At 38.8% G+C, this 15,381-nt stretch overlaps 1 protein-coding gene across 4 annotated transcripts in view; it reads right to left on the bottom strand.

Annotated features, from left to right (window-relative positions):
* The window catches only part of RYR2 (ryanodine receptor 2), a 252,654-nt gene that overhangs the window by 123,430 nt on the left and 113,843 nt on the right, over positions 1 to 15,381 (bottom strand). For 2 of the 4 annotated variants that reach the window (XM_060272866.1, XM_060272867.1), the window contains exons 24-27: positions 13,717 to 13,876; positions 6,523 to 6,618; positions 1,587 to 1,734; positions 496 to 704 (exon numbers count right to left, since the gene is read on the bottom strand). In XM_060272866.1, the coding sequence (XP_060128849.1) occupies positions 496 to 704; positions 1,587 to 1,734; positions 6,523 to 6,618; positions 13,717 to 13,876 (613 nt within the window). The remainder of the gene's footprint in view (positions 1 to 495; positions 705 to 1,586; positions 1,735 to 6,522; positions 6,619 to 13,716; positions 13,877 to 15,381) is intronic. The other 2 variants (XM_060272868.1, XM_060272869.1) reach the window with 1 other exon arrangement.

Below are 15,381 nucleotides of genomic sequence, written 5' to 3'. Positions count from 1 at the left end.
TGCTCAACCCTGACAGCTTAAATATCAGAGGGGAGTAGAGTTGCAGAAAACATGCCCTAATGATAGTCCCCTTCTACCTTGCAGGGACTATAGAGGAATATTTCAGAAGAGGAGGGATGGTAAAGAAGGTCCCCATTCCCTCCTCTTTGTTCTCCAGAGCTGATCCTCACCCACCCAGTACATAGGTAGAAAGTGCTTAGGTATACAGTACAGAACAGCCTTGATTGGGGAGAGGGGGGAAATGTGCTTTAGAAATAACTCCCATTAAGAATGGCACTCATATATACTGTATACACATATTACTGTCCCAAGGTACAGATTGTGGGTTGCAGTAGGCAGCTGGCTCCATTTCTGAGCCGGCAGTTGACTCCTTCCTCAAGTCACTATTTTGCAACATGACCAGACTCTAACTCCTGGACTTTGACATTCTAGTACAAAACAAAATAGAACACGCAAGTCTAAACTCAACCCAGAGATGGATGAATGAATAAGTACCTTGAATCCATCAAAAACAAATGCTTGTTCATCTGATCCAAGCTCTTGATCCGGTTGACAACCTGGCTTGGCCCAACCAACCCTCATGTCTCCTGCGGTCACTACTTCAAACTCAAAATACCACTTTCCTGTTTTCACTGCATATGTCTTCTCTGTGCGGAAGATCCTAAACCTTTCCATCATACCACAGAATACATCTGGTCTTGCAGCTGCAAAAATTAAAATATAATAAACATTTATTTATTGTTGAAAATACGAAAGCAGCCGGTTGAAGGAGCTTCATCATTGTGGAGGTCCCAGCTTTGCCCAGTTACCCAGGAGCAACTTTCATTGAACACAAAAGGTCTTCGTTTAGAGTAAACAAGCATAGGATTGCAGTATAAACTTCTGATAGTGAAATATGTTTTGGACCTAATCATCCATTCCTGACAGCACATCAATGCTTGCTGCAGCATATGAAAATTGTAGTACAAAACATCTGGAGGATGGCTGTCATAGATGCTGCTGGAAGGAATTTTTTTATTTTGTCATAGATGAGCAACTTATAACACCTCACTTGAAAAATGTTGTGTAATAAGAAATCTTGTTTAAGCAGAGGATATAGTACTAGAAAACAAAATGAAAACCAGATTTGAGATAGTTATTAATGCCAACTACAGGAGCTAATGGGGGGGGGGGATGAGAACATAAATAAGAAATAATGTTTACAATTTTCCCTTTTATTTACTCATTAGGATGATTTCCTTTAAGAACTAAGATACCATTCTAACTGAATTGGAAACAACTTCCAGCACGGTAAGAAAATTGTCAAAATCAAGGAATCATGACTGACTTGAGATGTGACATGCAATCCTAACCCCACTAAGGCCCAAAGAATTTCAGTAGGACATATGTCTGAGTTGACATGGTTAGGATCGCAATCTAACATTCTTAACCATACCCAGCTTCCACGGGGCATTCCTAAATTCTGTTAGTATGTAGCACACCTTAAGAATTTGGAGAGAGAAAATTATAAAAGTTGCATAGTTATGATGAAAGCACTTGTATTATTGGTCCCGTGCGCTTCTTTAGAAAAAGCAGAATTTCAATACCATGGTCTTGATCAGGAGCCTCAAGGTTATAACCATAGCCAATGAGGGTACGAACTGCTTCCCGGAGACTGTCTTTGTTTGATTTCTTGGTGCGATCATCAAGAAGGGCATAGGGCACAAGTCGGGGGTTTCGACGGTTCTTCACATCCTGAAGAAAGATAAAATCAATTAATTACAAAGTCAAGTTTTAGCATATATACATGTGTGTGTGTAGTGTATTAGAAGATCAGGACTGAACCAAAATATCTGATGCTTAGACAAAGAGCAATTAATTGGTACAATGAATATTGTACTTAAAAATGGGCTAATTCTGTAAAAATCACAAGTATATAAGTGTACTACTTATTTAGCTACAAACACACACAAAATTGGTTGTATGTGCATATATGTGTGTGTGTGTGTGTGTGTGTGTGTGCTTCTTTTGAATCAGCTTTCATACTTTGGTTCAGATATCTGAACACAATATATCTGTGTATGCCACCAGGCAGAAGAGGTGTCTGTACAAACATACCACAGTTTTCATCTTCAAAATATGCACACCTGGGAAAAGATTGAGCTACTTGTATTTGGGGGGGGGGATTATTTGCCCTATTTTGTACTATGATATCTGAATGACGTTACAAAAACTGTTTCAGGATAAGCAGTCCTTGCATAATATAGCAGTAGCTGAGCTATTTTCCAAGGCAAAAAGCAAAGCACCAGAACCATCATGACTTGGATTTACTGTTTGTATGGTATTGCCAAAGCAGAGAAACCATGCTATGTGTTAGGCAACCTGACATGTATGAAAGTTATCAAAATAAGTTAATGTTCCCATTTACTCAGAAAGGGTTCATTTCACTAAAAGGCATTTATCCATGAGAAAATATCCTTTTAGTATATGTATTAGAACAGAGGTCAACAACCTTTCTGGATCAGTGAGCACATTTCAGAGTATGAGAAGGTGCTGGGGTTGCCAGTCACAAAATAGTTACCATGGAAGCATGGCATAACACAAGATGGCTGCCATGGGAGGCATGGCATAAAACCAAATTAGTGTAGAGTTATTGCTGTTCCCCCACCCCAATAACTTCATGTTTGCTGTCAATTGTGTTCTGCTGGTTCTGATTGTGGAGACTGATTCCCCTGCACACACAAAACCCCACACAAAAATGCTGTTAACTGTTCCCCAGTACCAGGAAAAAATATACAAATACACACACACACACACACACACACACACACACACACACACACACTTAACATGTACAGAGTCACATAACCATCTCTCCCTCTCTCATACAGATTAAACATACAGGCTGCATACCTCTCTCTCTCTCTCTCTCTCTCTCTCTCTCTCTCTCTATCTCACACACACACACACACACACACACACACCACATACATATATCCTCCTCTCTCTGCCCAAGTGGATCTCTCAATTACACAAACACCCAAACATTAAGAAAAGCACCTCCAAAGGTGAAGGAAGTGCCTGCTACATCTTTTTCATCCCAAAAAAATGCACGAGGACCATCAACCTGCCCACAGGCACCACTGGGTTGGTGATCCTTGTAATAAAACCATGCAACCTATGGTTAACAAGATTCACTCTAAGCCCTATAAATAGCTTTTCCAATAAACATGATACCGTGAGGTTTGCTTCACCCTCAGAGGCGTACTCCATTGTCTCTCAAGACAGACGGATGGCAACAAGAACAATCTTTCATTCTTTGTTTCCCAGGGACCTTCAAAGGGTATAGCGAGTCTACATTGCCATGCAACATCTACCGTATTTCCTTTGGTGGACAATAGTGAACCTAGTAATGCATCTATTTTGGTTTGTCTTCACTATAGTTGGAGAAGGTAGAATGAGGTTCACTATGGCAAAGTACGAGAAGCTGCGACCCAGCCCAAAATGGAAACAACCAAAGCCATGGATTCTCAAAAGAAGCTCTATCGCCATGAGCAATCAGCCATTGTGCCATGTGCTACAGCAGATGGAACAAGATGTATTTTTACCAGCTAGCCAGAATCTCTCATTTCATGGTGAATCCAATTCTAGAATAGTCACTCTTTGTTGTGCGAGCACAGAGGAAGATGGACATTCCCATTTGCATTAAATGTGACTATGAAGTTCAACATGAGAGCATTGTGATGCATACTGTATCAAGCACCAAAATGAACATCTGTATCAGTTGCGCATGCAAATCTGCTTTGATGGACTGTGGTGTTATGATGTGGATGAAATAACCATCCACATCATAACACCACAAGATAAAATGTAACCAATGCTACCACACCCATCCATGATTTCTGACACTGATATTTGTTATTGACAGCCATCTTTGATAGTTCGTAAGAAGAGGAAAATGGGGTGGGGATAGAACTCATTGCTATTTAATTCCATAGCACTTTTCAGATACCTGAAGATTGATGAAGGTCTTCTTTTGTATAGCACCAATCCTGAGCAACTGAAATAACTGGAAGACTATAAAATTACACCTCTAGACTTAACCTTTGTAGGGGACAAAGTCCTACCGGTATCATCATTCATATTTTGTCCATTGTGCATGATTTATTTTTAACTTATTCTAATACCATATTTTTGCTCACTGACTTACCCTTTTACTAGATCTTAGAAGTATAACGAAGTGAAAATTGTTATTATTATTATTTTAACTGCAGCACTGTATGTACTGAACAAAACTTGAAGTGAAAGTTTTGGTTAAGAGATTGAACAAATTAACAAAATAGAAATTTTTCCTTCTAAGGAAGGAGTTTAATAACAAATAATTTATTAAGAATTGTTGGTGAAATAAATAGTGTCTGCACCAATACTGTCACACCATCACAAAACATGGAATTATATCAGAAGGGATGTTCCAGCGGGAGTGAAGGGAGACATGACTACCTGACTTACAGAATTGGATGCAGTTTGGTTGTTTAATGGCATCAGTTTACAACTATATATCTAGAACAGTCTTTCCCATCTCTGAGTTCCCACACATTGTAGGACAAAAACTCCTATCATCCCCAACCATTTACCATGCTGGCTAGAGATAATGAAAGTAGGGGATTCAGGGTTGGAGAAGACTGCTTTAGAACATGCTCATGAAACAGATGCCTACAATCTGGATGTGTTATTTTGAAATTTTGTTTTTGTTGGCTTCTCAAAGATACCAGGACAGCCAGCATGAGCAGCAGAACTCTAAACTAGATGGTGTTCTTCTTATGCTATCGAATATTATGTAGCTTAATCATGTTTCATGTTTCATTTGACCTCCAGAGAAAATCAAGCTTTCACCTACCCAATAACATTTTGAAAATCCAAGTTTACAGTTCACTCCAATATATCAATAGACTGACATTGGAAGCCTATAATCAAATACAAGCATGAGAAACAGCCAGTAGACCTAACAGTAATGCAAAGATCTCACTCCATCTCCACCTAGCAGTATTCTTGGGACAGTTATGTCAATTTATCATCTGGGGAATTTCTACTCTCAGCACTCCATCTTACCCTACAAATATCATAGGGTGGTGACTGAAGAATGGAGATTTTCTGCTGTTGCCCCTGTACTATGGAAAGCCCTTCCCTCTGCCATACGTGAAGCAGCAGCTATCAGTTGCTTCAGACATCTTGCAAAGACTGTTCTGTGAGACCGGATCCTGTTTTATATGACTGAATATTCTGAGTTTCTGTTTTATTTTATATGTTTTTTAAATTCCTGGTTTTAGACTGTGTTTTTGTATGAAAGCTATACTGATAGGGGGGTTTTTTTAGACTGTAAACACCACTTAGAGATTTTTTTTAATGTTAAGCCGTATATAATTGAACTACCACAAGGGTATTTGCTTTATAGCTAGCCTCCTGTGATAGCAAGGGTCTGGACAGGTTGCTTGTATAGCAAGAACGTACCATACATCTTAGAAAAATAGGTCACACGCTCAATTTAAATTAATATTTCACAGCAAAACTTTTAGACTATTAGGGATGTTTGTGCGCTACACACCCTTGCTCCAGATGCTCACCTGGTACCTTTTCTACAAAATTTAACCTTCCTTTCACTTCAGAATTCTATGGGAAGTGCTGAATGAGTAAAGTTCTAAGAAACTTATTATAACATTTAATGACAGCCTCTTATAAAGAGAGTAGTCACAACAACTTGAAATGTGTAAGAAATCAGTCCTCTCTTATTATGAGATGTACTTAATAACTGAAAAGAAAAACAAGTGTCATTGCTTCCCCCCCCCTATTCTTTACATAGATTCAATGCCATAAAAATAAATCTAGTAAAATGCAGCAACTGCATTTTAACAAAAGATAGAAAATGTGAAAGGTACATAGGATCCAGTGGTCTACTCCTGGGGCTTAGTTCTTAAAGGCAAACTGGATCTTAGTCACAAATCTACCTCTTCATAATATGCACTGTTTTCATAACTTAGAATTTAGGTGGATTTTGAAATGTACTGTTGAAATTAGTAATTAATTAAATAAATGCATGCTATATTAAATCTTGTAAGATTGTATTAACTCAAATACGACCTAAAATACAATACACCCTCCTATAAAGGGACACTGTCAAGTATTTTCATTAAGTTCAGAATTTATTTTGTGTTTGATCCAATAGTGCCCTTCTATACACAAGAGGGGTCCTTTCATGAATGCAAGGGCCTTCAATCCAGCAGAGGCTCTTGCTAATGGAAGGGGTGGTTTTCATGAATTCCCCTTTGATGTTTCCTGTGATTTTCTGGAGGGTCCCCAAGCCACTGGAGCAGATTTTCAGGGGTACAGGAGGGAGTGGGTATCACTAAGAATCACCTCTCCCCCTTCCATTAGCAGATGTTGGGAGTGTCCTTTTGGTGGGCAGAACACTGGGAACACTGGATCTAACCTTTTACCATTGCAAACCAATGCACTTTTAAGAAGCTGTGCCTTACTTACAGTACTTACTTGTTTGTGATCCCTGCCATCAATGTTGTCAGCACAGTTCTGTGAAGAGGGCATACTAAATAACGTGTGGTCCTTCTGCTGGCTGGCTGGCTGGCTCTGCAGCAGCAGAATAAAAATACTGTGTACAATCATGCATAAACAGCAGCTATTGCTCTTGAAAGGTTCCTTGGGAAGAAGTGGTGGATTCCATAGAAGAAAATAAGGGATTTCCTGAATAGATTCTAACAACAGAAATGAGTAATAATAGGGACATAAACTACTTGACAGTATCCCTTTAATTTTCAGTACGGAAAATAAGAAAATTCAGCAAAGCATCTGGGTCCATCATTCAGTGAGATTGGGTTTACTTCTTACAGTAGTTTCCATGATTGATTAAAGGTGGAACTAGATCATGAGAGGGACACAGAGCTGCCATTGTCCTGTGGCTCTTTCCTCTTTTCCCTGTAATATCTTGTTTAATCATGGTATGTACGACATAGCAAGAATGCATTTGTTTACCACCAATTCCCTCCTCAACTTCATCAACTGTCACTGCAATGATACCACATCATATCACATGTTGTGTTAAACAGCACAAAGAAGGAGGGTGACATATATTTCTACCCTAAGTGTCTTTCGAAAGATCTTTCCTATAAATTGCATGCATTGAAAGATTGTTCCTTAATATGATTTCTTCATTTGCTAGAAAAAGAGCTATGCGTCAAAGCACTTCGAGCCAACATATTGTACTGTAACATCTCACAGTAAAATCCAGCTATGACAAATGTAACCAGTGATATACTCCATTACGGAAGCTAAGCAGAAGCGTTAGTACAGATATCAAATAAAGGGAAGCAATGTGTTTATGAAAAATGAAGATTAGAGTCGCAATACCATTTTTTATTTTCTGGGTCAACACACGTGGACCTAGCTTGTTTGAAATTTTGCTGGCCCAGGTCCATGTGTCATGCTTCCATCAGTCCTGGGTTGGCTTGGCTATCCTACTCATCTTCTCTGCTCACACCCCAATCCACTTGGGCATGCCAAGCCACTGTGTACATCTCCCGGTTTAGACTACTCTTGGCTCTGGCTTATTGCAAGTAGCATAGCCTCTAAAGAGGGCTCCGACTCAAACATTTCCAGTTTCCACAGCTTAAAACTTTTCAATGCAACAGTCAGTTGTGATGCTAGTTTACCACACTCCCCATGTCATATATCTGCCATGAGTGGCTATCAAGAATGCAATGTTACTTGGAAGTTAAGCTCCACTGATTTTAAGAAGCTTCAGGGGTAGGCTTAAGATTGGAGGCCTAGTTACAAAAAAATTCTAAAAAATAGCAATATGAGAGATATTTGACAAAAACTGTGGCCATTTATTTATCTCTATTGTAAAGACTACAGCAGCCTTCATAATTTCAATCAAAATGTCTATAAGAAATGAAATATGAAAAGGTAAATTAATCAACCAAAATACTGATACCGGTAGATGCTTAACGCATTGTTTACTGAAGTACTATTGTGCAACCATGTTCAGTCATTATAATTTATACTGGGGCTCACAAGGACTCATTCCATGGCTCTTTTGAATGACTAGGTCATTCCTGAATAATGGGAAGTGATACTTAATGGGATTGCATTGAAACACATTTAGAACAGTTCCTCTCATTACTAAGTATCTAGTTTTAGGAGAACAGTTTCTAGGTTAGAAAAAAAATTATGCTCAAACACTATTATTCTCCCTACTTTCTCATAACTGTAGAATAAGAGAGAAACTCCAATTTCCGCCCACTCACCACCCATAGTTTTGTAGCCTTTATAGAATCCATGTATCTTCTGATGGATGATGAAAATTGTGCAAATAAATCCCAGGAAAATGTTTTTAGGGTTTTATCTAGATTGCTGGGTGTTTTTTTAATCACAAGAAAACTTGACTCTAGAGCTCATCAGTTCCCAAATTTCAATGGTGGACATTCCTACTCTAGAATGAACTATGTGGAATGCCAACTTATTTCCATCATTACTACATGAAATCCTTGCTGTGGTATATAACCACATACTGTGTTCAAACTTTTATTGGTCGAAATGTTTATTGGGTGAAAATAGTCAGCAATAACACAGCAACAGAAATACAATGGAGAGGTGCTTACAAGAATACAAGAAATGCAGGAATGCATATAGTTGCAGCAAAAGAAAAAGCTCTCAGACCAACAGAAGGGAAGGTGTTTGTATCATATAGTTGACTTTATTTAAGCAGCGTCTCCAGCATTAAATAATGTCAAAGGATATATGTGTGTGTGTGTGTGTGTGTGTGTGTGTGTGTGTGTGTGTGTGTGTGTAAGCTGCTGAAGCTCCAGCTTTCAGCTAAAAGGTAGCAGAAGACCACAGGCTTCAAGTAGCTTCCTGTCTGGAAACAAAAGGTATTTGCAAATTTCCCACAACATGCTTAAAGATGAATACACAATCTGGAGCCAGTCAGCTCTAGCAACTGGTTTATATGCAGCAACTAATGGCTCTGGAAGATAAAGTGCATCTTGGTTTACTTCAAAAGATGCACCCAGCCACTTCAATGCAAACTGTGTGCCAAGGCCCCATGACTCAAAGTCCCCTTGTGGATAATAAATAATAATAATAATAATAATAATAATAATAATAATAATAATAATGCAGTTGTACCTTGGAAGTCAAACGGAATCCATTCCAGAAGTCCATTCGACTTCCAAAACATTCGGAAACCAAAGAGCAGCTTCTGATTGGCTTCAGGAAGCTTCTGCAGCTAATCAGAAGCCGCAGAAGCCCCGTCAGACGTCCAGCCTCCAAAAGAATGTTCAAAAACCAGAACACTCACTTCCAGGTTTCGATAGTTCGGGAGCCAAAGCATTCAAGATCCAAGGTACAACTGTAACATGTTATTTATACCTGCCCATCTGGCTGGGTTTCACCAGCCACTCTAGGCAGCCCCCAACTGAATATTAAAAACACGATAAAACATCAAACATTAAAAACATCCCTAAACAGGGTTTTCGTTCAGATGTCTTCTAAAAGTCAGAAAGTTGTTTATTTCCTTGACATCTGACAGGAGGGCGTTCCACAGGGCGGGCGCCACAACCAAGAAGGCCCTCTGCCTGGTTCCCTGTAACACTCTGTAACCCCTTGGCCGGGTAACTGTGGGGCCTGAGGCCTGTCCACAATGCTGCCCACTGAGTAAGGTATGTGGACTTTCAAAAATCAATCTGCATTAACGTCAGGTGGGCATGCAGACGTTGATGCTGCTTGAAGTTTTCATTACTTGACTGAGGCACAGACATTTCTAGTGACTTAAGTAGTTATCATAAACTAAGGTTTAATACAGATAATTGATGAACAATAACCTAGAAATACATAGCCTCAACTTAAATATGATAGAAGGATGTAATTCACTGTTATAAATATATTTTTCATAAAAATGAGAATATGCATGTGAATTTGTTTTGTTGCAGTTGTCATCACACTATAAAGGGAAAACATACTCTTCTTTTAATGCAAGGCATGGATCTCAGATAAAAAGCTGATGATTGTGTCACTGCAAAAACAAAAACAAAAGAAACCTCTACATCCCAGTTAGAAATAAATAATGATGATGATGAGCTATGATTATGTTACGGCAAAAAGCTTGTTACATTTTGAAAATTACTTTTCTATAACATAGTGGTAATTTAGTTACAAAGGTTGTATTCATTAGAACTCAGTTTTCCAACTGTGAAATGCTACTGTACTTTTTGGCAGGACTGAAGATGCTTATTTTTTTTAGTATATTGGGTGTAGTAGCTTCATACAATGACAATGTTTGGATGTTAAATCTCAATTTACCAAACTCAATACATATACAATACTTTTGCCTATGTATGTAGCCTCTTTGTTCCTTTCTTCATGCTGTGACCAAACAAACCAGGAAGTCTTCAACTAAGAATAGCTTCCTGTTTTGTCTAAACAAGGAAACTATGCTTACAGCATCGGAACATGCTGGGATATTAAACTATGGCTTGAAATTGGATTTAAATACTAGTTTGTTCCAAAAGTAGTAACCATAGTTTCATGGGTTTGGTTAATTAGAGGCTTTGTGGTTTAAATGTGACTTGTGCAGAGTGAGAGGAATTAAGGGGCTTAATTTACAGTGGAAAGGTTCATTCATAGCTCAATGATCACACTTGCAACAGATTTCTATAAAAGTTTTTTTGTAAGGAAAATTATATTTATTCAATAATAATTTACTATACTTTATTCCCCCCCCCCAATAGAATGCACATGCACACACCTCACCCTGGTGCCATTCCTTGGAGACTGAGGTCCCAACTCAATGGAGTGGTAAGGTTAAGAAATCATCCCAGAACCCAGCAGATTTTAATAACTATCACCCAGTTGTAAATATCTCCTTCCAAGGAAAGGTTCTTGAACAAGTGGTCACCATCCAGTTCCAAACTATCTAGAACAGGCACCCCCAAACTTCGGCCCTCCAGATGTTTTGGACTACGATTCCCATCTTCCCCGACCACTGGTCTTGTTAGCTAGGGATCATGGGAGTTGTAGGCCAAAACATCTGGAGGGCCGCAGTTTGGGGATGCCTGATCTAGAACCATTTCGATTGGGGTTTAGGCCTGGTTTTGCCACAGAAACTGCCTTGGTTGCCTTGCACAAATATCTCTACTGGGGGAAAGGGGGTATGTGTGTGTCCCTGTTGATTCGCCTTGATCTCTTAGCAGCTTTCAATGCCATGAAGCAAGGTATTCTTCTGGAGCAGCTGTCTGAATTTGGACTGGGTGGTATACGGTGTCGCAATGATTCCAGGCTTACTTGGATTGCCACCCCCAGAGTGTGATTCTTGGGGTATCCTGCTCGACTGTCTTCAACTGGGGGTTCCAAAGGGGTTGATCTTATCCCCCTTGCTGTTTAACATCTACATGAAGCTGCTGATCAAAGCAATCCAGAGATTTGGGGTAAGTTTATATGGGTAGTTGTCTTTGAGCTATTATAGCCCTGGTCCATAAATACCACTTCTCCCCCATAGTAATCAGTTGGGAACTGGGCATTTTATGTATCTTGCATTGTTAGTATTTTTAATTTTCTCTATAGTTTTTTTTAATAGCTTTTTATTGGGCTTTATAAACAAGCATCATAGTATAATAAATACCAGTAGTACAACTAAATAGACCAAGCCTTCTCATGTCATCTGTATATCACAAAAATAACACAATAAATTTGAAATAATATCTATAACGTAAGTGTCATTATTAGTGGTTAATGTGTAAGTTTGGTTTGGTCAATGTGTAAGTTTGGTTTGTGAATTGAACAAAAACAGAGGGGAAACAGGATAGAACAGAACTAACAGATAGCATTCAGCATTGCAGAGCTAAACACCTAATCAGGAGCCCTTGTGGTTTTGCTTAGATTAAGTATTGAGTAATTGTCATTTTTGCTCAATGAAGCAATATGAAGTGTTGGCATACTGATGAACGTGGGTTGAAAGTGAAAATAATGTACAATTTACATTTACATCAACCAGATTCAGCCAATTGCTGATGGGGGAGGGGGAATTGTTCATTTTCTGAATTACTGCCATATGCCAGTATTAAACCACATTTCGGTAAAGCCATTTTTTTATCTGTCTACAAGTCAACCATAGTGTATTACAAAATAAAAATAAAATAGAAAAATTTCTTCTAGTAGCACCTAAGAGACCAACTAAGTTTGTCCTTGGTATGAGCTTCCATGTGAATGCACACTTCTTCAGATACACGAAAGCTCATACCAATGACAAACTTAATTGGTCTCTAAGGTGCTACTGGAAGGAATTTTTCTATTTTATTTTTATTTTGTTTTGAAGGCAGACCAACACGGCTACCTACCTGTAACATAGTTTATTAGTTAATCTCTCAAGGAGGGCTATTTCCCAAACTGTTTTGTACCAATTATCTAGTGTTGTGCCAAAAAGGTCTTTCCAGTATCTCGTTATGTTGCGTCTTGCCACTTGATATAAATGGTTTATTAATTCTTAATTGTGTAAATCTGGATTGTTGTTTTGAAGGTCTGTGAGTTCTGTGAATGTTTTACGATCCTGATTAATCAGAGGTTGGCTGAAAAGATTCTACTTTTTGGTGGTCTTTAAATGTTTTTGAGATAGCTATAATCTTGGAGTTGTACCATGTTTGTGGGTGAGTGATCCTCTCATTAGGTCATTAAATAGGTGGACCATATATGGTAACCATGTTTCTTTGAATTGTTTATAATACTTGGAAGTGAAGCCATCTGGTCCTCAGGTGAATTTTTTTTTTAAGAACAATGTCAATTTCTAATAGAATTTTCTCTCTGGTTTTAAATTGTATTTATGTGTTGTAGCTTATTGTCAAGTTGCTTAATATTAACAACAGACCTCAATGCAGCAATCTTCTAGGTTCAATTTTCATTTAAAAAGCAAAAAGTGGAGGGATGGGCTGTGGGATTCAGAGAAGTGGAATGAGTTGGTAGGATTTAGCACCCCTTTCCAATTCTCCTTTGAGGCTTTAAATCATATCCCTCCCCAGCTTCAGACATGATGGGTACAGATACTGGTCTACCTGCATCACAGGTAGAATGAATAACTCATTCAAATTTAAAAGCTGTAAGTCAAATCAATCAAGTGACTGTATTTCAGGCTTAAAGGAAACATAAACAAAACTTTAATTCCCCTGATCACTGCCACTTAAATCTTCAGATGACATGTCTGATTCCCAGCCACAAATAAAAGCATTTCTTAGACACAGAATTCCAAATGAATCCATTTGTTCTAGGTGGCATATTAAAACAAGTTTTGCCTTCTTTAAGTAGTTATCTAAGCCCCTAGAAACTACCCTTACTTGTCTCCAAGGAACCCACCACACCTACCCAAATCAAATCCTGATTCTCAAAGTGGTTATTCCAAAGTAGTTTGACTAACTATGGTGTTTATTACTTCTGGGAGATTTAGCACTGTAAATCAAACATACAATCAAAATATGTATTTATTTACTTTTATTTTTTTATAAAAAAAATGTTGCTCATTCTTCCTTTCCCAGGGCAACCCAAAGCAACTTTAGTGAAAATAGAAATTGGCACGAAGTCCAGTAGTCATATTCATCTGCTTTACCACCCACCCTCAAAATATCATTTAAGTTCCACAATATCTGCAGTTATCAGTGAATGTTCATGCATCCACAAGGGACTTACCTGCTGGATTCCATATGTCCAACCCTGCCTGATACGATCTCTTGCCCATACATTGTGAGCATTCTCTGCAAGTTTATCAACCATAGCTTCCTGAGAAGGGGTCAGTTTGATACAACTCAGATCCATAGGAGCAGGCTTGTATCCACTAGACAATAGATAACTGTTAGATGAGAGTAAAATACTTCAGTGAGATCACTGTCTCTCAACATTTTAAAACAGCAAAACAAGGTGACATACATGAGGTTTATTATAGCAAAATGCTGTTCTGTGAACCAGAATCATATTCAACTCATGCGGTCTTAGTAGGCTACTTGAACAGCTGCTAGTATTATTACTATTATTATAGTATACTATTATTACTATTATTATAGTAACTAGTATGACAGTGAAGTGTTTCATCACCAATTAAAAATATTAAAATTTCAACCATGTAATAAAAGATGATTGCACTCTTTGTTTACAGTTATGCTGAATGTTTGGGGCCAAGCATTTTCAGCATGAAAAAAAAGAGTCTGATTTTTCCCCCTCACAGTTTTTCCTGAAAGAAGATTTAAACATTTTGAGGAAAGTGTATTATTCATCTCTTTGAAAGCCACCATTGTCATTAGCCCACTTCTTAAGACTGTCTTAAAAATGTTAAGATTGTGAGGCATTAACTATATACTTTCTTAAACAAAGAACCAGGAAGTAGTGATCAAATATAGGAACACATGAAGGTATAGATCTTCATCCCATTGTACCAGAGCCAGCCAGTAACTAATGTGGAGCAACAGCAGCCACAGTATTCTGGCAGGCCTACGAAAGGGAAATAATAGTAGGACAAGCAAATGGGGCAAGTTGCTTTTCAGTCAGTTGCTGATGAGGGATGTGATTTCTCCCTCAAACTGAGGCAATAGCATGCATATTCCATGATGACAGCATGGGTATTCTCAGTATGAATGGACAGCAGTAGGGTTGGGGGTGGGAAGTATTTGTCATATCCTGCACAACAAATGCTGTACACGCTCAGTTGAGATGAGAAAGCTGCATGCAGTACCACAGCCTCGGTCATGTATACCTCAAGGAGCGTCTCCAACCCCATCGTTCAGCCCAGACACTGAGGTCCAGCGCAGAGGGCCTTCTGGTGGTTCCCTCACTGCGAGAAGTGAGGTTACAGGGAACCAGGCAGAGGGCCTTCTGGGTAGTGGCGCCCGCCCTGTGGAACGCCCTCCTATATATGTCAAGGCAATAAGCAACTATTTTACTTTTAAAAGACATCTGAAGGCAGCCCTGTTTAGGAAAGTTTTTAATGTTTAATGGTGTATTGTGTTTTTAATATTCGGTTGTGAGCTGCCCAGAGTGGCTGGGGAAACCCAGCCAGATGGGCGGGGTATAAATAATAAATTATTATTGTTATTATTATTGGCACCTTAGTTGGCATCATAAATCTGAGACATCAGTAAAATGGTATTGCTACTGCCAGCCTTGAGCCCAAGAACAGAGGAAGCTACAAAACAATTAGTTCAAAAGATACTAAGGAAGCTAGCAGAGGTTGCCTATGCGGTTGCTTGTGTCATGCCCTCCTCTGTCTGTTCTTCCCCAAACTCATTCTGGTGGAGCTCAAGAACTGTGGTGATAACCACCGTCTCACCTTTTTGACCTCTCTCTCACTTGCTGTCATTGCAT

The sequence above is a fragment of the Zootoca vivipara genome, chromosome 3, assembly GCF_963506605.1.
Source record: "Zootoca vivipara chromosome 3, rZooViv1.1, whole genome shotgun sequence".
NCBI classification, from domain to species: Eukaryota; Metazoa; Chordata; class Lepidosauria; order Squamata; family Lacertidae; genus Zootoca; species Zootoca vivipara.
This window is presented reverse-complemented; position numbering and strand designations above follow the sequence as displayed.